The 27,148-nt window shown below is 42.6% G+C and overlaps 1 protein-coding gene across 4 annotated transcripts; it reads left to right on the forward strand.

Moving 5' to 3' along the window:
* Positions 1-5,429: 5,429 nt before the first annotated feature.
* Ddo (D-aspartate oxidase) lies at positions 5,430-25,033 on the forward strand. Of its 4 annotated transcripts, XR_013344161.1 has the most exons (6): positions 6,338-6,408; positions 7,345-7,520; positions 11,344-11,452; positions 14,797-14,973; positions 23,143-24,664; positions 24,751-25,033. XR_013344161.1 is itself a non-coding variant. In XM_026389639.2 (5 exons), the coding sequence occupies exons 2-5, from the start codon at positions 7,349-7,351 to the stop codon at positions 23,708-23,710; spliced, it is 1,026 nt and encodes a 341-aa protein (XP_026245424.2). In that variant the 5' UTR covers positions 5,430-5,517; positions 7,345-7,348; the 3' UTR covers positions 23,711-25,033. The 4 variants fall into 4 exon arrangements, 3 of the variants coding, with proteins under 3 accessions (XP_026245424.2, XP_077657994.1, XP_026245423.2); XM_026389639.2 differs by lacking the exon at positions 6,338-6,408 and adding an exon at positions 5,430-5,517 and having other exon boundaries at positions 23,143-25,033; XM_026389638.2 differs by having other exon boundaries at positions 23,143-25,033.
* Positions 25,034-27,148: the final 2,115 nt, after the last annotated feature.

A 27,148-nucleotide genomic window follows, 5' to 3' on the forward strand; every position in this document is an offset into this window, starting at 1 on the left:
GGCAAATGCCATAATTTCATTCTTCTTTATGGCTGAGTAGTATATATGATATTTTCTTAATCCATTCATCTGTTGAAGGACACCCACATTGGTTCCCTAGCTTGATTATTGTGTATTTTAATATGTTTTAATGATTATATAAAACATAATAATAATATGTTTTAATATGTTTCCACAAAGGTCAGGCATATTTTTGGTTGGATTTATTCCTAGGTATAAACTTCCTCAACAGGTGCCAAACTTTTAATAACAACATTTTCTAAATACATATGGTTAACATAAAGAAGTTTGTTTCACTTTTGTATGTTAATCTTATATGTAGCAACTTGATAAAGTGTTTTTAATTGAAAAATATTTTTCTCTTTAATGTCTTTTCATTTTAACAGTGAGCAAATATTCATTATGCAGAAGCCAAACATAATTTTCTGCTAGAGCATTTCTTAGATTGTGCAGCCTTTTGACTTTATACTTGGAAAATAGTGATGCTATAATCTGTAATAGCTGGAACTTAGCCATAGCATATCAGGTGTGTCTCTGTAAATATTTCAAGGAGTACTTTGCTCCAGCATTGGAAATTTCAGAGACTAGACCACAAAAAGTAGATAAACTTCAGGTTGACAACCTTGTTACTCAGACCTATTTAACTGAAGTTAACTAACTTGACCTTGACAAGCAGTGAAGTATGTGAAGCAGTGAAGGCCTGGGATTTAAAAAGTCTCCCTTTAATCCTCTACAAAAGTAAATCAACCTCTCTTTACCTCTAGTCTTTTTATTTGAAAATTCAGGATCCTAATAAAATGTCTTTTATGTGAAGATTACATGAAATAACATATCTACATCACTACATGCCTCTGCACAGAGCAGATATTCTCCAAACTCTGTACACTATTCCACCACCTTATCAGTGAGAGTATGATAGGTGTCCTCTGTCTAGTCTTGATCTTGGCCAATGAGCATTTGGAGCCTACTCTGCTCAGAGTTCCATCATACAGTCACTCTCCTGCATTGACTTTGCCCTTTATGTACATTGATTCCTCCTTTGTGGACTTTGCAATTTATATATGCACTGATGGTTACTTTGGGCCCATGAAAGCTGCAGGGAAGACTAACCATGAGGCTAATGAAGCATTAACTTCAGTTCTTATAAGGGACCTTAGTAGTGGGTTCATTTGGGCATAAGTTTTTATAAAATTTTACAAAAGTAAGACATATTCATTGCAATCAGCTAAGACCACTGTCTTTGCCCATCTCTCTTTTTTTTTCTATTACATTTCCCCACCTCTCAGATGGCATCCAACTGGCTTTAGGCATTTTTTCCTTTTCTTGATTCTAAATATGTATATATTTTTAAAGAGGGCTTTTGAAACTGTATAAATGTCATATCTCACAAATGCTGACTTTGCTTCCCTGAATAACTGTTAAAAAGGCATACTGTTCATATTCAATATATGCTCAGATTACGTTCAATTCAATGAAGAGTTTGGAGAGGGTTACCTGTTTTTTTTTTTTGTTGTTGTTGTTGTTCCTATCAAAGAGCATACTAAAGGCAAAAGGTTCATTCTGTAAAATGATGTATGTCAAGGTATACTTAATAAATTCTTATATATGGCAAAGAGATATATTTTCTTATATAAGATTACAAATGGAAGCCAAAGTCTTTGCAAACTTCCCTCAGTGGAGTGTCTGGGAATTGTGGGTGTTTGTTGTCTTATTTGAATTTGCCAGTAATCAAGTAATGGCTGTTATTTTTATCTCCAAAATCCACAATGCAACACTATTTTACAGGGAATGTCTAGGTATCTGAGTCAATTAGTTGTTAACACTCATTTCCTCCTCTCTCTGAGCTCATCCACCCTGACAGGTACCAATCCTAGAGGTTTTCATGGATGTCCCAATAAGTAAGTCCTGAAAGTCTTAGTTCACAAGGAGGAAAGAGTTCAATGATAGGCTCTGCCCTTTACTTCTGAGTCTGGAATAAGGGCTACTAGCCAACATATCCGTGTAAGATGTCCTTAGCTCACTCCTTTTCTGCCTCTTCCCAAATTCCTCCCCAACCTATTTCTGAGGCAGGGTCCCTGAACCTTGCTTCTTCAATAGCTTTCTGAAGAGTACAAGTCCCATTGGTTGGAGACCTTTCATTCACTGGCAATGGACATATTGGGAAGGTCTACACACCACATTAACACTCCTGGGGAGCAGAGAAGAGGTTGGGCAGGTGGGAGGCCCTACCTACACTGCAGGGGTGAAGCTTTGGGGGTCTCTGCAGGCCAAGGTCAAAAATCTTCTGAAAAAGTGTTGGAGAAAAATACAAAGCTGAGCTCCCCTGCAGTTTCAAGCAGAATATTTCAACTCTTTGGACCTCAGCCACTCACTTATAAAAAAAAAAAAATTAGATCCCTCTGTATAGCCTCTAAAGTCCCTTTTATAGCTCTTATCCTCAATGATACTTAAGTTGGTTCCCCCGTCAGTTTACTGAATGACCTGCCATTCAAGTTACATTGCTACTGCTCTGTAGTGATGAACAAAAATAGAAGACCCATTAGTCTTATACCACTTTCTTTCTGGTTTTCATTTCTAACTAAATGGTTCCTCCTTTTCTTGCTTTTAAGAGGAAAGTAGAGCACTGACCTGCAGGAGGAAGGCGGGACCCTCTAGTTATCTTCCATGGCTCCCACTCCTTTCCAAATGCAGTCCTCCATCCTGGCCAGGGTGCCCGCACTTCCACACACTGCCCCTGCACACACCTCCCTGGGTGCCTCCCACCCTTTCCTCAGCTTACTTTGTTCTTCTGGCCTGTGGATTTCTTCACACTATCCCCCCTCTGGAGTGAGGCAGCTTAGGCAACCAGGGCAGGATGGCCATTGAGGGGGTCAGGGGCAAGGCCAGAACAAAGAAGCATAGAGAGGGTCTTCTTATGAGGTCAACTTCCTACTTGATGAAAGTGCTCCTGGACCCACATGGGAGACCCAATCAGACAGACACTTAGGTACTCACGTTCCTAAGTGGGGGATCCAATAGAAAAACTAAAAAATGTGTGGACAGAGCGGGCACCCATCAAGAATAGTGAGGAGTGTGTGGACAGGGGAAGAGATAAGGAGAAGAAGACATTCCAGAGACCATAAAAAGAACACGCCAAAATCTCCCCATTTGATTCCCAGCTTTGGGGCCCCTTCTCTTAGAAGCCTCTCTCTGTATCTCTGTTGCCTTTGCAATAAATCTATATTTTGCTTGCTATCTCTGTGTCCTGTTCTTCAATTCTTTGCTGAATGAATACCCTCAGACGTAACAGGAGATCTTTCTCCCTCCTCTTCTTTGTCCCTCCAAGCCACTAATTCTTTGGGACCTTCCAACTTCCCATCCTCCCCCCTGGATGGCTCCTGTCCCTTGTGAGAGCACAGCTCAGCTATTAATTAGAGGGCTGTCTCGCTCTGCCTTGTACTGGAGGGAGAAAATACCATCTTAGAAAACCCTAAATCTCTAACAGCTCTTGAAGTGTGCCTTGGGCCGAGGGACTGCTCTGTATATTTTCTTGATTGATTTTGTAGTAGTGCTCAATAAAATAAGGACTCTGCCTGTGATATTGTGAAATATATATTTGGTCTTTATCCTAGACACACAGATCCTAAAACCCTTGCAATCCCTGCAGTGATAAGAGTGTCTTTTGTATGCTAATGAGCTGATAGGTGGACAAAGGTGCCTAGGTAGCTTTAGGTTGGGGGCTGGTTACAGAAAAGACCAACACATGTTAGGGGTCTACCCTTTAAGCCCCAACCCTCAACCTCCACAGAGGGGAGAGGGGCCAAAGGTTGAGCTGATAGCCAATGGTTATCCATGAATGGTGATCAACCATGCCTAAGTAAAGAAGCCTTCATAAGACCCCAAAAGGACAGTGTGGTGAAGTTTCTAGGTAGCTGAACACATGGGTTCCTGGAGGATGCTGTGCCAAGAGACTCTGTGAACCTTTCCCCATGTATCTCTACCACCTGGCTGTTCATCTGCATTCTTTGTAATGAACTAGTCAACACAAATAGTGCTGAGTCTTTGAACATCTCGAGCAAATTATTTGAACTTGAGGAGGGCATTGTGGGAACCCTAATAAATGGTCAGAGGGTCATAGGGCAACCCTTGAAATTTGCAATTGGCATCTGAAGTGTGTGTGTGTGTGTGTGTGTGTGTGTGTGTGTGTGTGTGATGGGGGGCTTGTCCTGGGGACTGAGCCCTCAACCTGTGAAATCTGAGGCTATCTCCAGTAGAAAGTATCCAAATTGAATTGAATTGAATTAGGGAACAACCCAGCTGGTGTCTGCTGGAGAATCTGCAGAATTGATTACGTGGTGTGTGGAGAAACCACCCCACACATCTGATCACAGCAATGTTCTGTATTGAGTGACTGTGTGAAAGTATTGAGAGTGAAAGAAGATAAACTGTTTCCCCCCTCTATCTTTAAGACCATCTTATAAAGAATTTTACATAGCTTAACTCATCAGATGCTCTTGCAAGGGAAATCTCAGTTCAATTCCAATTATTAGAGGGGAAAACAAATTCTTAAATTAGGTGGCTCATTTAAGGTAAGACAGACAGGATTCCTGACACCAAAGTGCATGCACTGATGAAGAGCTTGGACCTTGGAATCTGATACTTGGAATGGAATTTACTACCTAAGAGACACTGGGTCCTTTCTTTTTGTCTTGGACCCTCAATATACTTGTCTGTGGAGTGGGGAGAGTAATAATAGTTCCTACTGCACAGGAAGTTATTTTATATATTGTCTAGTGTAAGGCTAATACTTAATATTCTTATTAGTTAAAACATTATTATCCAATTTTTGATTCATCAAATTGCCTCCCTGGAAATAAACCTGAATGCAGAGTTCCCAGTGCCTAGCACACAGTGTACACTGGCTCCCTTCTTTAAATATTTGAGTTCTGTCCAATATGCTTTTCGGAATCAGTTTTCTAGCTGCCACCGGGTTGTCTGGCATCTTAGTGATCACACTAAGATGGTGCTCCCCTCACCCCCTTCTCCCATCACCCTCCACGGCTGACTAGCGGAGCCAGGCACCCCTTGGGAGACAGCGGCTACCTCTGGGCAGCCCAGTGAGATAACGGGTGTTTGCTTCTGGCTGGAACTTGCTGGAGGCTGCACAGCCACCGTTATTTACCGCACACATCAGTCATTTGGCAAAATCTCAGGCTGGCAGTGAGACGGAGAGCTTGTGAACCAAACAGGGAGGGCGGCTGAGGGCGCACCATCCCCCTGGGGTCTTGGCAGAGATCCAGCTCTGCAGAGCTTGCAAGATGAGGTCACCTGCTCATTTCTCCTGGGTGGGGAATCAGTGACACACAGTTACATGGACCAATGGCAAGTAAGATTAGAAGGAATGTCCTTAATAATTCCCCAATGAGAAGCAGTTTTGCTTTCCCTGAGTGTCTCAGGGCACTAGACCAAGCAGTCACTGGAAAACAAGTTTTGGTGTCAGAGCCTTCAGTGGGCTGAAAGGCTGCTTTTCAGAGACAGGTACTTGAATCTTCCTGCTTCTGGCTCAGGGGTCGGTTCTGTCCACACCCTGGGAATTTGGGGCTGCGTCTTAGCGGAGGTCAGGGGACAGGGATTGAAAGGTGATTATACCAGGACATGCTCTATCTTGCTGGCTCACTCCTCTTCCCTCTGACAGCTGGTTATCCTTAGCCACTGATGACTTTTCCCTCTTAATTTGTTGGAGCTATTTTGAGAAAGTTGCTGGATAGGGGGTGCCAGTGTGAAATAGCAAAGCTAGTAAGGGCATTGGCGACTGCCTTCTTTCTCCAGGCCGGGCGACGTGCACAGGGCTACATTCCTCAGCCTTTCCTACTGCACTGCCTCTGTCGTTCCTAGCAGTACTGCTCCTTCTTGGACAGCCCACACATGAAGTTGACTGATGACCTTGGACATGTGTAGACACACAATTAACCTCACTGACTTTAAATTAACCTCACTGGAGGGCTTTAAAGGGTCATAGTGTGAAAAACCTTCAGAGCCAGGAAATTCAGCGAGACCACTGACAGCAGGGTCCCACAAAGATTGCTCTGCCCACAGCCCCTCCTGAGCAAAGGTGAACCTCTATCTGAGGTAGCCATGTGACGGATACCCTGGCCATTTCTCTTTGGACGAGAAAAGTGATTATGTCAAGGGAAAATTTAGCCTGATTTAGCCTGATCAGCTTGCTGGGTGCCAGAACGTTGCCAACAGGGGTGGCAATGATCAACTGGAACAATTGTTTTTTTTCTCTTTCTGGAGTTTGAACTTGAGCCTGACATAGAGAGTTAGACAGCAGGAGCAGACGTGGCTAGAAGAACAGGGAAGCCAGGGTGGACAGGGAGGCTGATAGGGGAGCATGGTGCTATGGGATCCTGCTGCCCAGAGCCAGGGGTGAGAAAGCGCTGGACCCTCAGCCACTCTTAGCTCCAGCTTCAGGATGCCCAGCTCAGGCTGTGGGATGTGGGCCTCCTGTGTTTCCATGCGCATCCTCCCAAAAGCCCCTTTGGAAGACAGCCTTGGTGGGCCTCTCTTATTCAACACCTGAGGGAACCAATGAGAATTTGATCTATTTTATAGATAAGGGAGTTGAGGCCACTACCCGGGTTCTAGGACCAGCCCAGGACCAAGTCCAGACAGGAACCCAGGTCCCCTTATCTTGAAAGCATATTGTCCAAGGAGGTGGTTCAGGCCCAGGGGCGAGGGCCAAGCTGGAGTAGGGAGTAGGCAGGACACTGGCAGTGAAGGGCGAGGGAGGGTGGGCTTCTAGGAGAAATGAAGATGGGAGAGGAAGTAATGAGCTCAGTGCTCAAACTCCCTGCAATGTTGTTTTTGTTCAAAACATATCTGCAAAGAACAGACGTTAAGTTCTAAATTGCTTTGGAGTCTTGCCCTTTCATGACTGCTCCTGGGGATGAGATGGGATTCAGGAACAAAGACTGAAGCCCTGTTGCTTTTCTTGCCTCGCTGACCTCACCAACCGTTCCTGGTCTTCCCCATAGGGGACCATGGTTCACGAAAGGGCAGAATGAGCAGAAATTTCCCCCAAGACACAGCCTAATTTACTGTTGGTGTGTGCTAAAGGCTAGCCCAGGTTGATTTTACACTAGTATCTGAATGCCCAAGGAGACCTTGTTGTCCAGACCCCATTATTTAATAGAAAGAGAGTTTACAAGTATTTTCACTTTATCCCACAAGAAACACAATATATTGTGTTTATTGGTCTTATTCTGAGAGACTACTGAACTCGGGAAAGAACCTAGGATCAAACTTCATCTAGAGAGAATAATCTACCAAATAGGTGTGCAGCCCACATTTCCCTCCTCACAGGCCCATGGACACAGCACGGATTGCAGTCGTTGGAGCAGGTGTGATAGGGCTTTCCACTGCCGTGTGCATTTCCAAACTGGTTCCTGGATGCTCCATCACCATCATCTCAGACAAATTTACTCCAGATACCACCAGTGATGTGGCGGCCGGGATGCTTATTCCTCATATTTATCCAGGTGAGAGAGGGACTTGAGCTTCTCTTTCAGATATGAAGGAGGTTAATGGAATTCTGTTCACCAAGAAGGCTAGCTGCGTGTGTCAGCGTCATGTGCAATTTTAATGTCCTATATGTTCATCTGTTGAGAAGGGCTCAGTTATGGGCAGAACCAAACAATCTCTGAATATCAGCAGCTCACACTGAACCTCCATTGAGCCTCAGTAAGGATTCAGTTTATCCCAGGGACCTAAACTGATAACCTAGGCGTCACTCTGATTGTCCTAGGACTTGGGGGCAAGAGAGCTCCAGAGGGTCTTACCTCTGTGATCAAACACTAGCCAGGAAGTGACTTTCAGTTCTGATGGCAGCTCATTGGCAGAGCTATTCACATGCCCTCACCCCTCTGCAGGAGACCAGGAGATGAAATTCTACAAGGTTCCCAGAAGATGGAGAGCAAAAGTAAATGCGCAGCACTAAAAACTGCATCATTGATGACTCTAAGTCTTGACACTGATACCAGTAATAGCCAGCATTTCAGAATCTACTAGTAACAGGACTCAAATTCTCCCACCTTCTAAGCCAGTATAAAAGCAACCAATCAGTATGGATTTAGGCTTGAAGATGCACTAATTTTTGCACATGTCCATGTTTCCTTTCCATTTTGTTTTCTTCATGTGAAATGGGAGTGGGGAATGATCATTAGAAACCCAAATTCCTTTGCAGCTAATGAGGTTCATACTCAGTTTCCTTTTCCTCACTTCTCTTTTTCCCTTTTATATTTTTATCAAAGTTATCCATACCCATAGTTTAAGTAGTCAAATAGTTTATATAAGATTGATTTCTATTTCAGTCAGATTTTTTGCGGCTATGACTCAAAGACCTGACAAGAACAGTTGTAGAGGAGGAAAAGTTCATTTGAGGGCTCACAGTTTCAGAGGTCTTGGTCCCAGGACAGCAGGCTCTGTTCCTTAGGTCTCTATGTGAATCAGAGCAACATGGAGGAAGAAGGGGGCAGAGGGAAGCAGCTCGCATGATGATCAGGAGGGAGAGAGAGAGGGAGAGGGGGAGGGAGGGAGGGAGAGAGAGAGAGAGAGAGAGAGAGAGAGAGAGAGAGAGAGAGAGAGAGAGAGAGATTATCTCTACTTGCCAAATACAAATATATACCTGAAAGCCATGCCCCCAAAGTCCCACCTCCTCTATCCACACCCCACCTGCCTTCAATTATCACTCAATTCCATCATTTGATTAATTAAGGGTAGTAAAACCCAATCATTTCTCCTCTATACTTTCTTGCATTGTCTTATACATGAGCGTTTGGGGGACACCTCACACATAAGCCATAACAATTATAAAACCCAGCAATTTGGAATATGAAAATCTCCCTGTCCTTTTAATCCTGAAGCTCATATTTTTCAGTCCACATTTTGAGTTACTCAGTTGTTAGTTTCCTTCCCTTTGATGACTTTACCTCTCTTTTTGGAATTGCTATTAGGGAGCCTCTAGCTCTTGGTCTCCAGATCTTTTATTCCCCCCATCCCTGTTTCTATGTTCCTTTCTTTTTATTTTACTCATTTTCTAGAAGATTTTCTCAATTTTGCTTTACTATTGAGTTTTTTATTTCTATTATAACATGGCTGGGTGTCTGGGTATTTGCACTCGGGTCTCTCTCTAGTGTTGCTACATAAAAACTTTGATCTTCTCTTTGGGATTCTTCCCATGATTCACATCAGCCCCAGTAGTAAATGTCAATACCATATGGGGACCATACCTATTCTGTAGTGTTATTATGAGAAATGAGTGAGTGTAGGTAAAGCATTCAGAAGAGAGTCTGGCCCACAGTCAGGATTCTATCAGCATTTGCTGTTATTCCTGCCATTCCAGCTACAGTTTTGTTTTACTAGCACTTGAATTTGAGTCAGATTATCAGATTTGCTTAACTCCTGTTCATTTGGAATTATCTGTTCTTTTGGGATAACTTCTGCAGCATGTGAATCTCAGTCGCTATTTTGTTTTTTAAGGTTTGGGATGGGAATGGGAGATTCATTTCAACAGAAGCCCTCTATATTGACATAGATCATTGGGGATACTTCAACGGAGGTCAGTGTTAGTAAGATTTCCATCACTGTGACAAAAATATCTGACATAATCAACTTAAATGTGGAAAGTTTTATTTTAGGTCATGGTTTCAGTTGCTTGGCCCCATCACTCTGGGCCTGTGACAAAGCAAAAAGTATCTTGGCAGGGAGCCACATGATAAAGCTGCTCACCTCATGGAGGGCAGAAAGAAGAGAGAACTTGCTTTTATAACAAAGCCTCTCCCACCAAACCCATTACTATGAATCCATAAATGGATTAATCCGTTCATGAGGTCAGGACTCCCATGATCCAATCACCCACAAAGAATTTCACAAATGAGCCTTTGGGGGACATTTAAGATCCAAACCATAACAAGGTCCCCCATAGCTCTCTCTGTAGCTTATCATTTATTTCTTTGCTATTTTTATTTCTTTTAATATATTTATTTTTTAGTTGTAGATGGACAATACCTTTATTTGTTTATCTTTATGTGGTGCTGAGGCTCGAACTCAGTGCCTTACATATGCTAGGCGAGTGCTGTACCACTGAACCACAGTCCCAGCCCCCTTTGCTATTTTTAAATCAGCAACCCTCACCTACAATCTTAGAATACAGTGTTGAGTTGGCATAGGCACATGTTTAATGAAGACAGTGTAGATCTACTATTAAAGAAATATCTATTGGCTCTATAACAAGTGAATTATTTAAAAATCCTGTGGCTGATTTGCTCTCCGTGACCTTTTACTGAGAAGCATGAGGTCTCCAAGGGCCTTTCCATCTCTTCTGTGATTTCCAGGGATCCTTCTTTAAGCAGAGCCCACCCAATATTCTGTTTGCCTCAGTTTCCACGTGTCCTCTGTGGCTATTGGTAGTGGCCCCTTGCAATTACTGTTCCCTGGTCTCTGGCCTGATCCTGAACATTCCCTCATGACTCTTCCACAGGAATCAAATGTCCTGACACTCCACCACAGTTAAGGTTTCTGTCCTTTGGATTGTGCTGGCTCTCTGTACCTACACTGGACACAGTCTTTGTGGGCCTCAAACCATGCCTCTTGTTTCTTTTATGATAGGCCTGGCACTGTTCCAGAAGCTGGACCCAGATGCAACCTCCTGTGCTCTAGCAGGGATGCCGGAGGGATGGTGTGGTCCCCCACACCCTGCTGACCTTGGGAATGCTAACCTGAGCTGGTCCATGACTCCATGGTGTGGAGGTTAACTGGCAGAGAAATCTGGCCTGAGGAGCTCACCTCCATGAGGCAGGCCTTTGGGACTTTCCATTGTCATGTAGTCTGTTTTCTGTCCTGGTTGACCTGGGCCCCCCAGACATGCCCAGTTATCCATCTTATTTTTAGCCTCCAGGAAGGAGAGCCTCAGTCCTTTCTCCTATTGTCTCCACTCTTTGGCCAGATGGATTCCTCAGCTATTAACTCATTTCAGCTCAGTCTGGCTATGGACACTTCAATGACCTTGGAAATATACCTTGTGCCCAAGGTATATTCCAGCTGGCTCTCATGTCTGAGCTTTGGCCGATTGGCTTGTTCCTCCTCTGATGATTAATCATTCTGTGAGCAGGTTTTGGATAGCATGTGTCAGCATCCAAAGCTCTGGTCACTGACCCGTCCTCCACCACCATGGGGAACTTTAACTAATGCTCCTTCCTGGCTCCCTGTTCCCCCTCCCCCAGTTTCTAGAAAGGAGCTTATCAGAACAATGCTGCTATCATCATTTTCTTTTCTGTTCCTCATTGCTTTTCTCCATGGCTACAGACACACCCATCCATACACTGAAGCGGTGGTTTCAAGACACCTTTGATCACCTGTACGCAATTGCCTGTTCTGCGGAAGCTGCAGATGCTGGTGTTCATCTGGTGTCAGGGTAAGAGAAAGAATGTGAAGTTATTTTAGAAATGAGAATAATCTGGGCAGATACTAGAGTTCAACATAAAATATTTATCGAATCTTTGCTGTGAGCAGAGCGCTGAGGATTTAGAAAGAGTGGGAGGATTTAGAAAGAACATTCTAGTCTTCACTCAAAGGAATGCGAGAAAGACAAGTTATAGTATTAGATTTTTTTTTAACCATAACTGACTATTAACAGTTTCTCCTTACAAAAGCTTTTTTGAGTTTTCTCAGAGAATATTCAGTGATTTGGAAATATGCCCTCCCCACACCAAACAACCAAGCCCCCCAAACCAGAAACAAACAAGAAAGTCTACATAGCAGGTAACCCCAAATTTGGGTTATGTGGGGATGGTATGGCTGCTGGAAAGCCAACAAGTGTGACACTGTGTGTAGAAGCAAAATATAGAGGGACATCTTATTTACTTGGTGTCCTTGGAGAATGAGATGTTCCAAAGGAGCAAGTTTTGCAGTCACTGAAGTTCCAAGTACTATTTGGGAAAGGAAAAAAGCATTTCTGAAATAGTCAGCACACCTTTATTTGATTTTGAATATCTGATTTTAGGAGGCATGCATACTTAAATGAAAGTTTAAAAATGAATCCTATTTAACATTTCTAACACAAACTAAGCATTGTAAATATGACAATGACTTTCAATATCCTCCTAAATGAAGGTCACAAAGCATTCTCTCCCTTTTATTTTGTCTTGATGTCATTGTGTGACAGAAGACATGTTGTCTGTGTTGTCCTGTGGGACAGACACAGTTCATGCCCTAAAGCCTAGCTTACAGAAGGGCTAAGACCTTTTACTAATTCTCAAAACCTTTGCATCTTTGTACCATTATGACTGTTGAAAAAAATTACCCATCTCTCTTATGTCAGGTTTCTTGCTGACATTTTCTCCTGTGTAGACTCCTCTATCTGGATGATTTCTATCCTTTTCTTCTTCTTGCCTTCTCTCACCATAGAAACCCTAGGATGATGTCAACATTACTAATTTTCCAAAAGCCCCTACCGCAAATAGCAGCTTTCGCTTCTCTATCAAGCTATGGATTGTTTCTTCTCCATCTCCAGGACCAGTCAATGAACTGCATAGAAAAATTAGCCTCATGAGTTATGGTCTTACTTTATTTTTGTCCAAAACTAATATGAACCAGCCCAATTCACGACCTCTGGCTCTCAGTACTTTTTGGAAACAGCCACGCCCACAATTCTTATGTCCTTTCAAGGGTAAGACTTTACAAATGTCCTGTGCATCTTTGGTATAAGTATATAGCTTTATTCTTTCCTTCAAAATGACTTATTCAGCAATCACCAAGTGCTTTCCTAGGAATCGGGGACATAGTAATGAACAATTTAGTAATTCTTCTTGGCATATCATAGATGCATAATAAATAGGTGTGAAGTAGATTTTTAAGGAAGACAGATACAGTTCTGCCCTTATGGTCAGCAGGGAATATAATAAATATAATGAGTTACAAATGAGACCTGAGTGGGCAAGGTAAGAGTACAAGTCTCTGGGAAAGTATAAGAAATAATGCAAAAAGAAAGTGTTCTGTCTGAGGCCCTCAGGATGAGTGTTAAGTTAGTCTGGTGATATTTAGAGGTGAATGAGGCAGAAACAAGATGGGAGACAGAGAATATTCCAGGTAGAGGAACAGCACACAGACCTGAATCCTGGGCAATTCTGGTTTGTTGGAGGGATTGAAGAAAGTCCAGGGCCATGGGGAGTCACTGAGGGATTTTACACATTGAAGTAACCGATCATATTTGCATTTCAAAGTATTTCATCTGGCCAGGCATGGTGGTACAGGCCTGTAATACCAGTGGCTCAGGAGGCTGGGGCAGGATGATGGCAAGTTCAAAGCCAGCCAGCCTCAACAACTTAGTGAGACCCTAAGAAACTTAGTGAGATCCTGTCTAAAAAAAAAAAAAAGAGCTGGGGATGTGGGGATGTGGGGATGTGGGATGGGATGTGGCTCAGTGGTTAAGTGCTCCTGGTTCAATTCCTGGTGCCAAAAAAAGTATTTTATCTGTAGAATGGATAATGGATTTGTGGGAAGATAGATGATGGTTGGATAGATTAAGTTTGATAACAGGGACAGAGAGTAGATGGATTTTAGGAATAATTTGGGAGATATGGTGAGATTTGATGGTTGATGGCATGTGGTGGGTGAGGGGAGAAAGAAAATCAAGGATAATTCTGGGTTTCTGGCATAAATGTCATAAGTGTCTGTGTAGATAGGTGCCATTTTCTGAGTTGGGAAACAATGGGGAAAGAGTGTGTGTGTGTGTGTGTGTGTGTGTGTGTGAGAGAGAGAGAGAGAGAGAGAGAGAGAGAGAGAGAGAGAGAGAGAGAGAGAGATCTAGTAGATTAACATAATGAGGAGTAAGCAACACGAACATGGGTCTCTATGTGGTTTGGGAGCTCAGGAGAGAGACAGCAAGATTAGAGGCGTAGCCCTCTGAGTGTTTGGCCTGCAGATGGTAGTGGAGCTGTGGACTCTTTCCAGTCCAGAGGGAGCATACAGAATGACACAGGAAAAGGACCACATCAACAGCTCTAAGTTTATATTTCTTTGGTATTTTAGAGCAATGATGGTTGTATTTACTGATGGAAACAACCCGATATTTATAAATGTAAACGTATATGCAACAGCTATTGGTAGCACTATTTCAAGCTTCTTGTTAGCAACAGCCCCAACCACTCTGTGACCTACCAGGACTCCTAATCAGGACCCGGATTTCTCTCTAGTCCTAGAGCTAAACTTGATGGCCTAAAACTTAACTCATAATTTGCACTCATAGTGTGCCAGAAGCAGGGGTGCAAATTATTGCAATTCAGATATTTTTTTTAAAACCACAGCTAGCCTTGAAACTTTTGACATTTTGCTTACTATATTTATGTAAAGCACTGTGCACAACAGAAAAACCTTTCTTCAAAAAATCATGGTCATAAGAAGACAGAAAATCTGGGCTTAAAAGCATTTTAGAAAAAGTGAATTAAATTCAGTCTTCAAAAGACATTTTTTTATCGTTGATTTATTTGCGGTGCTAGGAATTGAACCCAGGACCTCTGCCACTAAGTTAAACTCTTGGCCCAGAAGGTTACTTCTAAAATGTTTTATTCTTCCAACCATGACCATTTGAAATTTAGTTACTTAGTTATCTGAACCCAAGAGAATGGAAGAATAGATCTTTTCTCTTTGTGTTTACAGAAAGAAAATGGTTTAAGTGCTTTAGAGAATGTCACATAGAGTTTACTGGAAATAAATTATTTTGCAGAATTTCAGGAAAAATTTCTGTCTACTATGTTTGAGTTGGCAGATATTTCGGAGCATTCCTGCTGAAGAAGTGCCATTCTGGGCTGATGTGGTTCTGGGATTTCGAAAGATGACAGAGGCCGAGCTGAAGAAATTCCCTCAACATGTGTTTGGTCAGGCTTTTACAACCCTGAAATGTGAAACCTCTGCTTACCTCTCCTGGTTGGAGAAAAGGTGGGTTGAAATGGCTCTTGTAAGATTGCTTCCTTCCTCTGTCACAGCCATAAGTAAATTCATAGCTATCCAGCAAACACACATTGGAAATTCTCTGGGCCCTCTCCGACTCTTTTACATTGTTTCTTGCCACTCACCAATGTCTGGAGCTTTGTAAAACAGTCTGAAGACTGTGTTTCAGTCACAAGGACCAAGTTCACACCATGCACACAGTAATTAATGTGTTTTATGGGGTTACAGCATGCACTGTGATGCTCATGCCCAATTTGTCCCCTGTCCTTCTGACTCCCAGGTAAAACCACTTTACTGAAGTAGTATCTTAGTTTCCTGTGCTGTAAAATGGAGAAATTTGGAGACTACTTTTCAGTTATAAAGGAATATGGTTTACTTTAGTTTTTTGGATGAGAATATCTTATGCTTATTAGAACTTATTTTTGAATTTTTCTCATTTGCAGTAAAAAAATAGGCTTCATTATTTTCTTTTGTTATGAGTAAAAACTCTAAAATTGAGGGTTTATCCAATTATGTAATTGCTTACTGACTAAGTTCAGCCCTTAATACCTTGAACTTGCATTTTGGCCTGGTTTTCAGGACTTCTTGTTAGAAAATACATCAAGAATGTATTTAAAAAAAATACATTAATAAATCTCTTTTTTCATTCATTTTGAACATTACAGACACATTAATTGTTGTGAAAAATAGGTTCTTTTGGTTCCCAAGTCTGTGTACAGGTTGAATATCCCTTATCTGAAATTTTGGGGACCAGAAGCATTTTGAATTTTGGATTTTTTTTTCTGGATTTTGGAATGTGTACATGCCTGGCATTTGGCCAGATGGCCAACATGGTGGAGGAAGAAGGCCACATGTCCCATTTGCTCCCAGGGGAGCCTTTGCAGGGAAGGGACTCTCAGGCCAAGATAAGCATTTTATGGTGAGGATTTTAACCTGGGGAGGCAGGGCAGGTGATGGTGAGGGGTGGGTGCCTGGGGCTCACTCTGTGGGCTGCCACCCACATGCCTCCCGGGGGCAGACCCAGATGGGCAGCCTCACAATCTCTGCCTGTTCTTCACACTCAGAGTGTATTTTGTTGCCTCCTACGCCTCTTCCACACAATGTAAGTGTTTAGCTTTCAGTGTTCTGACTCAAAAATGAGCATTTCACTTGGCAAGTCCTATAGCAATGGTTTCTACCTCAGCACCTTCCTCCTGAAATTACATCTGCTCCTAGGAAAACGTATATTATTTTATTACTACTTAGATCTTGAGTGTTTTTCAAAGAACAGAAGAAATCATCGGCTGCTCAAACAAGGCCCTTTAATTTCTAGAACAAACCAACAAACAAAATATCCTCAGAGGTTTAGTCACCGATGCAGGTCATATTTTATATCTTTGGACAGTGGCATTGAATTCTGCTGTTTTTTACTTGCTGTGTCCAGGAAATGAATCATAGCAGCAGTAAGTCTTCCACTAGGCAGCCGACCTAAATCAATTATCCTGCAAGGACCAGAGTCATCCTGCCTTTGATGACAACCAGAAATCAGGGTGGCCCTTTCCTGGGAGCTTGCCACTTGGCAGGCTGCCTCCCAAGGCCTGTGCTGACCACAGCACTGACCAGGCTGAACTCCCCCACACCTCCCTCCTACTCTCTGATAAGGCCTCTCTCTGGGAGGATGCTCTGTCTCCCATCTTTTTCTTCTGTGCCCTGTGCTCTCCCACCCACCCTGATTCCTGCGACTTCCTCCACCGCTTATAGAAGTAGGTACCTGTACTGTACATCAGCACTGAGATAGGTTGTGCCGGTCTTATACATCTGACTTGGGAAAGTCTCTTTCAGTGCAGATCACCTGCATTCCTCCTGCTCAATATAAACCAGGTGGTCAGAGCACAGCCTATTCCAGTGCCCCTACGCATCTTTCACCCTAGGGATTTCCTTCCTCTTCTCCCCGTCTCCTCTGCCCCCTCTCCCCCACTATCCCTGAGTGGAACTGGAGGCAAAAGGCCCCAGACACAGGGTGGGATGGGAGCAGTCCCTGATTAGCTAAGGCTGGGGTGAGAGGGCATTATGCAAGAAGGTGGAAAAAGGACAATGCTTATTTTTTTTTCTCATGATGGTCATGAGGTTCCTAGGGAATGGATGGAGGCTGTGTGAGGTGCAGTAACCCTTGGGCCTTCCACTAGGGCTTAGGTACCTAACACAACCTATGCAGCTACAGAGGTGAATTTCTTCCCACAGCCTCACCAGCTAGATGGACCAGGGGGTGGGTGCATGGCCACTCCCCTCCAGGACCAACCTGGCTGTAAAAGCCCTGGTCTCAGTCATGTTCCCTTCCTTGAAGGCGCTAGAGGCTGTTCTGTGCCTGAATGGGATTTCGAAGTGTTTGATATGAGTACAGAGTTGACAAGGCCAGGATGTGTATTCAGAGAAGTGTGAAATTAAATATGATTTATTTTGTTGGAGAAGTCATAGCAGAGGACCAGTGAGGACTATGGTCATTAGATGAGGTAAGCTGGTCAGGTCAAAATGACACCATGCACATTTAGTTGCACTGGGAAATTAAAATACATTTTAAAACTCTAACTATGGTCAGTCATGTTGAACATAGCTACATTAAGTGTTGCCTTAAAGAAACAGGGTCTGTTTCTTCTGTAAGTCTATATGCATAGTATTGTTCGCAAACTGAGATCTTAAATTAGTTTTCTTGATTTTGGACTAATAGACTTAACATTTTTAATCTTCTGATCACTATTCATAAGGTGTTATTCTTTAGGTGGAAAGCAGGGAGTAATTTTAAAAATTCACTACATCTAATTATACATGTCCCATGCATGCCACCTGGCTCCATTTAATACAGTTGTCACATGTCACTGATTCACAGTCAGCCCTTCCCTTCCCATCCTCCATCTAGGTCCTTGATCCTGGTGCCAGCCATCTTTGCATCTTCCTGTGTCTTCAGCAGTGGCTTCCAAGTCCCTCAGTGGTTCTCACCTCCCCTCTGCCACCCATCTTCACACAGTGACTTGAAACCTTGCTCTTTTTCTCATTTCAACTAACTTGAGGATCTAGAGACACCTTGGTAGGGGCTAGTCCTTCCTGGGGTCAGAGTGGAGCTGGCTTCACGTGCTATTGGAGAGGAATGTCCCTCTCCAGCTCTGAAGCCCTGGCTCCAAGCAGCCCTGCTGGGGCCTCACCAGTTCTCTAATCACTGGAGCCCTCAACCTCTAAGGGAGGATGTGAGCCAGCCTGGGGGGCCAGCGGGGGAAGGGCATGATGCCACCTTCCTTCCTCCTGGGCTGAGCCACGTGGCAGAGTTTCCCAAGCCTCTGGTCTCCAGAGGAGCAACCTTCTCTCCCCAGCTTGGGCTTAGATCCAAAGGAGGGAGTTTTCACTTTATATTTGCATAAGCCTGAGGCCTATGTGGATAATATTCTCAAAATTGGGTGCAGTCTGTCTCAAAGTAGAGTTAAAATGTCTACCCTTGGCCAAATTAGAAGCCATTCAGAAATTTTAAGTGACAAAACCAATTTTTGTCCACTTTCTATTCATTTAGTTACAAAGCAATTGGGTTCTAAGTTTCAGCCAGTGGGTCCTAGCCTGTGCATTGCAGGTCACTGTGTTGTCTCTGCTGGTTTAGCTCTGCCTAGGCTGTGACTCCTGGTCCCCACTGTCCTCAAGGTCGCTTCTTCAGCAGAGCCCCACCTCCTGCTTAGTGCCCCTCCCTCAGGTTCCCTTGTCATCAGAACAAGGAATGGAAGGTGGGAGGTGGGGATTGCCTCTAGTTCCAAGAGTACAGAGAGGATGGAGGTGGGAGGTTCGGGGGAGGGAGGTAGAAGTACTGAGCCAACCCATCGTGGTCAGCCACACCCAACACAGTCTCCCGCTTTTCTGAAACTTTCAGAGAGTGAAGGGAAGAGTCCTTGCCTGTCACCTCCCATATCACGATCAGGCTGATGCTATGCAGCCGGAGGCTGACTGTTAGGCTTGGCAAAAACGGGCACTTTTATGTTTGAGGGTAAAGACCAGAGGACATTGGGTTGGGGCTATTTAACAAGCTGAGCTCCTATATCCTTGTGGGAGGTTGGGACAATAGTATTCCTTCTTTCTCTAGGATAAGATCTTGCTTAGTTGCAGGACACCCCAAGAGGAAAGTCACCTAGTTTCTTATACCCCCAACCATGTCATATCAAATAGCTACCTCACCTGGTCATGAAAGTCACCTTTTTAGAATCTTGGTCAGCAAAGTTAGCATTGAGCTTCAAGGATAGTTTCCTCCTATGTACTGGTGGGATGTGTAATTATGACTGGTCATTGCTGGGTGGTCACATTGCAACCGTGTAAAGATGACCAGTCTCTGCACATATTCAGGAGGTTTCCTGAGATACAAGGAGGGGACTCCGCACATAAAGCTTGACAGGGCCTTCCAAAAGCCCATCCATCTGACCATACAGGGAATCTCCAGTTAGGGACTGGTCTTTCATCAGCAGCTTCCTGCAGGGGACTATTGAAATAGAAGAGAAAGACATTTGCATTTGTTGAATTCTTATATATAACATAACAACTCTGTGAACAATGTATTCTTACCCCTAGTTTATCGCTAAGGAAACAAATCCAGTGACCTTAAGAAATTTGCTTCGGTCTCAAGACTGATAAGGTCTCTTATTTCCCTAAATTAGGATAATAATTCTGAATTCTAACCAGGGTGACTGGAGCACAGAACATCGTGTCCAAACATTAATACATGGAACCTATAATCTATTAAAATAAGAGCAAAACTAAGATAACATTTAAAAAGTGATCAGATGATGATTCAGATAACATTCAAATAATGATAAAACTTTTTTTAAATGTGATGCCATAATTATACCTAAATGCTGTATAGTTGCGAAGGGCCAATATCCTCAAAGATGGCACAGCAGGTCCTATATTTTACAGTGGCAAAACAAAGCCCTAAGCCCTTTATTTTTCTTATAAAAAATGGTTTATTGAACAACTGCAATGTGTTGAGCATTGTGTCAGACCTTCACCAGATGGTGTCTCATTTAATTTTCACAATGAGCCTCTGAAGTACTATTATTCCCACATTATGGAGGAAGGATCACAGCTTAGAGAATTTGATAAGCTAAAGGGTAGAGCTCCTCCACACTCTTCCTTAAAGATTTTTCTTGGTATCTGCTTTATAAAGACTTATAAACACATGGCAATGTGTTGTTCAGTATCGTCACAAAAATCCCAGTTTACTTTTCTTTCTATCCTAGCGTTAGAGGTGAAAAGCTTTACAGAGTGACTTCACCTTTGAAAATACTCACCTCTCATTATACACTTAAAAAACAATCGAAGCCCCCAAACTGTTCCACTGAGATAACTGAAAACTTGTGCCCATAAAATCTGCTGCATTAAATACTTTTTATCTATGAGATTTTTTTTCTCTCTCTCTCTCTCTTTTTTTTTTTTTTTACTAAAACAATACAAAACTAAACTAAAAACTAAAAAAAAATTAAAAACAAAGCCCTGGACTCATTCTCTCACTTTTAACCACTTTAGTCACACCAAAGGTTTTATTCGTTCTCTGTGGCTGTGAAGTGTGGGTTTTGGCCAGATTCTTTCCTTTAGTTTTCTCAGGTGGCTTTCTCAGGTCAAGGACATACTGTGTCACAGATTTTTCAGAATAACAAATGAGGATGCATAGGGTAAAAATGCCAGCGACTAGAAGTTAATTAAATTCTGCCTTTTGGGGGCACTGGTGCTGGAGATGATGACTTGTGTTGAATGGGAAGTGTACTACGGGGGTCACATCATCTTAGAGCAAGAGGCAGCCTTTTGTCCTACCTGCCGTGGAGACACTTCAGTGGTCTCTGTGAGGGAGGGAGTGTGGGAACTGAGGGGATGGAGACGGGTCTCTGCAGATAAGTTGGAACCCACTGCATAAGATGCTGTTTTGCAGATTAGGAAGCTGAGCTGTTGGGGTCAGGGTCTGTGGGGGCACTTGTGCAGCAATGTGCCACCCTCATCAATTTGCCACATTTTCTGGAAATGGGAACCAGTGTCAGAGGGCCAATTTTCTACAGATCTAGGTACAAGTTTCAGCTGAACTTTCCAACCAGGAGGTGGGGACAGAACACTAGACTTTTAAAGAGTCCCTTCTGGCTCAGTTAAAACCAGTGGCCAAACGATGCCATGATTCACCATGGTTTCACCCACATCTTCTTTGTGCTCTGAAAGTCTCTGTCTTTTCTTATGCTTTCCATCTCATGAAACCTGTTTATCTGACTTTGAAGGCAGAAATGCCGGCATGGCCACTTCTGCTCTCTCAGGAGCAGGAGGAGAGAATAAGCACTAGCCCTTCATTGCTGGTGGCATCTCTTTCCAGATTCTCCCTGGAATGTGCTGGAATTTTAGCAGTTGTAGAGAGAGGATGCCTTTGCGGTACCCTATCACCTTGTACTTGTTAGGATTCTCCAGTGAAAGAGATCCAGTGGAGAGGTGTGTGTGTGTGTGTGTGTGTGTGTGTGTGTGTGCGTGTGTGTGTGTTTAGAACTTTCTTCTGCCAGTTATTTACACTGTCAGCCCTTGAGGAAGGACACCGTGCCTCACCTGCTTTTTGTCCCTCTTAGCATTGCCTCGCTTCTAGATATTCAACCTGAACCTGTTGAACAGAACTGCTGAGTCTTTTATATTAAATCTTCTATATTCTACAAGTGACCTATGAATAAGATTATAGGATTATGAGGGATTAAGATTAAGATGACAAGATTATAGGGAGTTATTGCTTAATGGCTACAGAGTTTCCGTTCTGCAGAGTGAACAGAGTTCTGTTAAGGATGGTGGTGGTAGGAGCACAGCAAGGTGCATGTGGTTAATGCCACTGAATCATGCACTTAAAAATAGTCAATTTTATGTTCTATGTATGTTACCACAATTTAAAAATTGTCATTATAATCTAGATAAACCATTTCTTTTCATTATTGATATGATTGCTCAAAAAAATTACTGACCACAATTGTAATTAAGTCCATCAGCTGCAAATATTTTGTGTCCCTCTTGTGCTCAAAGTGGGGAGGAGAGAGTATATGTGACCCCAGGACCAACCATGTAATGAAGGAGGACAGACTGATATCAAGGGACATGCAAGGGTCAACAATATGAGATATTATGTTTAAGACAGTAAATTTAGGCATTAGAGCAGATTATGCTAAGTGAAGCTAGCCAATCCCTAAAAAACAAATGCCAAATGTCTTCTTTGATATAAGGAGAGCAACTAAGAACAGAGCATGGAGGAAGAGCATGAGAAGAAGATTAACATTAAACAGGGACCAGAGGTGGGAGGGAAAGGGAGAGAGAAGGGAAATTGCCTGGAAATGGAAGGAGACCCTCACTGTTATACAAAATTACATATAAGAGGAAGTGAAGGGAAAGGGTAAAAAAAACAAGGGAGAGAAATGAATTACAGTAGATGGGGTAGAGAGAGAAGATGGGAGGGGAGGGGAGGGGAGGGAAGGGAAGGGGGATAGTAGAGGATAGGAAAGGCAACAGAATACAAAAGACACTAGTATGGCAATATGTAAAAACGTGGATGTGTAACTGATGTGATTCTGCAATCTGTATACGGGGTAAAAATGGGAGTTCATAACCCACTTGAATCAAATGTATGATATAATATGTCAAGAACTATGTAATGTTTTGAACAACTAATAATAAAAAAAGACAGTAAATTTAGGCGTTAAATGAATGGTATAAACAACAAATGGGTATATAAAATACCAGATCAGCTTGGTATTTATTTTGCATCTGGAATGACACAGGAACTCTACAAAATATAAAAATGGCAAGGCACATCATTTCCTTTGTTGTGCTTTTGTGTGTGTGTGTGTGTGTGGGGGGGGTGCTGGGGATTGAACCCAGGGCCTTGTGCATGCCAGGCAAACACTCTACCAACTAAACTACATGTCCAACCCTGTGGTGCATTCTTTGAAATAGGTTTTCACTGAAAATCAACCTTGGGAATCCCTGGTTTCCAAGATGTAATGCTTCTCGCTGTGGATGGTTAAAATTTGAAGTTGTTGTGTTTGTCCATCAGATCACCACATCTCTTTTGTTCCTGTGTCTCTGTCCACTTCCTGGAAGTGATTGAGCAGGGTGGCTGCTGAGGCTCACTCCATGGTCTCTTCTCCCTAGGATAAAAGAAAGCGGAGGCCTGCTACTCACCAGACGCCTGGAAAACCTGTGGGAGCTTCAGCCGTCCTTTGACATCGTGGTCAACTGCACAGGCCTGGGAAGCCGACAGCTTGCAGGAGACCCAATGATTTCCCCTGTAAGGGGCCAAGTGCTCCAAGTTCAGGCCCCCTGGGTGAAGCATTTTATCCGAGATGGGAGTGGGCTGACATATATTTACCCTGGTGCCTCCCATGTAACCCTGGGTGGAACTAGGCAGAAAGGAGACTGGAATTTGTCCCCAGATGCACAGATTAGCAGAGATATTTTCTCCCGGTGCTGTGTGCTGGAGCCCTCCCTCCACAGAGCCTGTATCACAAAGGAGAAGGTGGGCTTGAGGCCCGTCAGGCCAGGTGTGCGGCTGCAGAAAGAGCTCCTAGCCCACGGGGAACAGAGGTTGCCTGTGGTCCACCACTATGGCCATGGGAGTGGGGGCATCTCAGTGCACTGGGGTTCTGCTATGGAGGCTGCCAGACTGGTCAGCGAGTGTGTCCAGGCCCACAGGACCCCGTCTCCTACATCAAAGCTATAGATGACATGAAAAGACAGCAAATAACCCCAGAGACTATTGATCAAAGCACAATTTAAGTTCCAGAACAGGTTCAAATAACTTTTCCATTTCATGAAAGCTTAATTAGACAGTTTTTGTTTTCAAAATTAGAAAAGATGCAGCACGTATCCATACACTTAGGAAGTCTAGTGCTAACAACACAGGTCACAGAACTATTTCAGTTAAAAAAAATACTTGTTTTGTAGGGTAAGATCATTTTGGGATCTAATATTCAAGGATCTATACTAATTTATAGGAAAGCCAGAAGTTGCAGGTATTTTGATATCTTTTGGCTCATAAATCCACAAGAGGAGATAATGTATGGAAAAAAGTCCTTGTCGATTGCAGAGCTGCTCACGATCCTCCAAGGTTATAGCCAAGTGAACATTATAATTCCTCTAAATAAAATGACATGGTGATCATCCGCTGCAGACTTGGTACATTTTACTGAAGACAAAGCATGATTTCTGTTAGGACTTGGCAACCTTTCCTTCCTCTCTGCTGGTAATGGTGGTGGAAGACAGATGCGGTTGCCCATGGATGTGGCATCAATTCCGTAGCTGCCTGGGGCCCATCACCCAAGGGTTGTGTGCTTCATTACCACACATGATTGGCAGCCAGCCTGAATAGTTCACTTTGCCTCAGCATTTTTGAATATTGAATGATATATGCATCCAAGGAGCTAATTTGCTAATTGAGATAAACTAATCATTCTGAATGAAATATAGCCAAAAAGTATTTTTCAGTCTTTAAAAAGTAGGGAGGAAGAGGGGAATATGTGTCATAAAATGAGTTTTGGAATTTCTGAGTTATATAAATTTAACCTGGCTTTTGGACTCAGGTATATTCAGATCCTTTAATGTGTCTGTGTGTATTATGAATCTTCAGGAGGGTTTTTGGCTTTTGTGGATGGAAAAGAAGGTGCTAGTCACCAAGGTGAGGAAGATTAAGAAGAAGAAATAAATTTTCTTTTAACTTTGGGGGCAGTGTCTTATATTAAGTGATAATAAATTCTATTTTAGATATCCTGGGGGAGACATGGAGTTGGCCATGAAAATGTGGAAAAGAGAAAGCTCCAAGCATTTTTCCGATTTGACTTTCTTTGCTCATTGAGCTTTTGCATCTGACTTTGTTTGAAAAGAACATTTTGCTGGAGGCGCAGAGGTGCCCATGTATTCAATAACCTATTTTTTTCTTAATTTTATTTTCAGCAAGGTCATTAGTGGCATATAGAAATTGTACTAAGTTTTTGTAAGTTGATTTTGTATCCTATAGATTAATAAATTCATTTATTAGTTTTAACCATTTTTGGTAAGTTGTTTTGCGTTTTCTGCATATAATAGGCCATGGATAAGCAGGGATAATTTAACTCCTTCATTTCCCATTTGGATACCTTGTATTATATTTATGAGTTATTCCCCAAAAGTTCATGTGTGAGCTAATGAAGAATATTCAGAAGTGAAATGATTAGAATATGAAAGCTATAACCTACTTGGTGGATTAACTCACTCATAGGGATTAACTGGGTGGTAATGTAGTCTGGGAGGGTGTGATTGGAGGAATGTTCAACATCTCTAGCAAAATAACAAATAACCCCATCAATAAACAGGCCAAGGAACTGTACAGACACTTCTCAGGAGGTGATATACAATCAATCACCAAATATATGAAAAAATGTTCAACATCTCTAGCTATTAGAGAAATGCAAATCAAAACTACTCTATGATTTCATCTCATTCCGGTCAGAATGGTAGCTATTATGAAGACAAACAACAATAAGTGGTGGCCAGGATGTGGGGAAAAGGCACACTCATACATTGCTGCAAATTGGTGCAGCCAATATGGAAAGCGGTATAGAGATTTCTTGGAAATCTGGGAATGGAACCACCATTTGACCCAGCTATCCCTCTCCTTGGTCTATACCCAAAGGACTTAAAAACAGCATACTATAGGGTCACAGCCACATCAATATTTATAGCAGTACAATTCACAATAGCTAAACTGTGGAACCCACCTATATGCCCTTTAGTAGATGAATGGATAAAGAAAATGTGGTATATATACACAATGAAATATTATTCAGCATTAAAAGAGAATAAAATCATGGCATTTGCAGGTAAATGGATGAAGCTGGAGAATATGATGTTAAGTGAAATTAGCCAATACCAAAAACAAACAAACAAACAAAAAAATGTCGAATGCTTTCTCTGATTTAAGGATGCTGATTCATAATATGCTGGGGGGATGGGCGGGAGGATTAAATGAACTCTAGATAGGGCAAAGGGGAAAAGGGGAGGGAGGGGAAGAGAGGGGGTATGGGGGAGGAAAGATGGTGGAATGTGATGGTCATCATTACCCTAAGTACATGTAAGGAGACACGAAGGATGTGACTCTATTTTGTGTACAACCAGAGATATGAAAAACAGTGCTCTATATGTGTAATATGAATTGTAACGCATTCTGTTGTCAGTAATCTTTTTTAAAATTTTCCAAATATGAGAACTTTTCTATAGATGTCCACCAGGGGGTGGTGTTGCATTAAGTTCAGATAAACTGGTACATAGGAAATTTTATAAACAACTAGAAATAAAAAATAGACACAAAGTGTGGGGAGTGTGCAATTTTTTGATGTTTTAGAGTTTATACAGTCAAAATTAGATTATTCTATTTAAACTATGTGGGAAATCTCTGAGTTTTCATAGATTGAAAACATGTACATATCATGTATGATAAGTGAAAAATAATGTTATAGTAAATTGGCATCTTAAAGGAGTTTTTTTTTATTAATGCTTAAAAATAAAAATAAAGGCCACTGCTCAGAAGAGGTAGCACCTCAGCTGATGCATAGCAGTTTTAGAACTGCTCATTTGTTCCTCCTGCTGGAGGTTTCAATGCTGCAGCATTCTCCTTGGGTGAAGGCAGGGACACAAGCTGTGACCTTTGCCTGTTTGCTCCTCTGGATTAGCTTCAGTCTGCATTTCATATTCCTAAAGCTCAACATCACAAGGCTGAAAAATGGGAGGCTTCCTGGCTGCATGCCCTGATTTCATTCTCACTAATTGCTAAACATTTGCTCCAAGTGTCTCTCAAAGGTTATTCATTTTGATCATTAGCTGTCAATTTGGGATGCACCTTAGAATCACCTGGGAAGTTTGAAGGGACGCCGATGCCCAACCCTGCTTTATTAAATCAGCATCTTGTTGTGTGTTGGGGGGAGCTGCAGCTTCTGTATTTTTTCAGAGCTGTCCACGGGGCTCTGACAGCCTGGCTGAGAACCACTGAGCACCGCTTCCCTGCTTCTCACAGAGCTCCATTGCTCCGCTCTCCTTCCTTCCTCGCCATCTGGGCACATTGAGCTAAGAGAGATGTTCTCGCTTAAGCAGGTGCGTCCTTTGACACTCAGGCAAGGTGGTGTACAGG

This window comes from Urocitellus parryii, chromosome 8, assembly GCF_045843805.1.
Source record: "Urocitellus parryii isolate mUroPar1 chromosome 8, mUroPar1.hap1, whole genome shotgun sequence".
Taxonomy (NCBI): domain Eukaryota; kingdom Metazoa; phylum Chordata; class Mammalia; order Rodentia; family Sciuridae; genus Urocitellus; species Urocitellus parryii.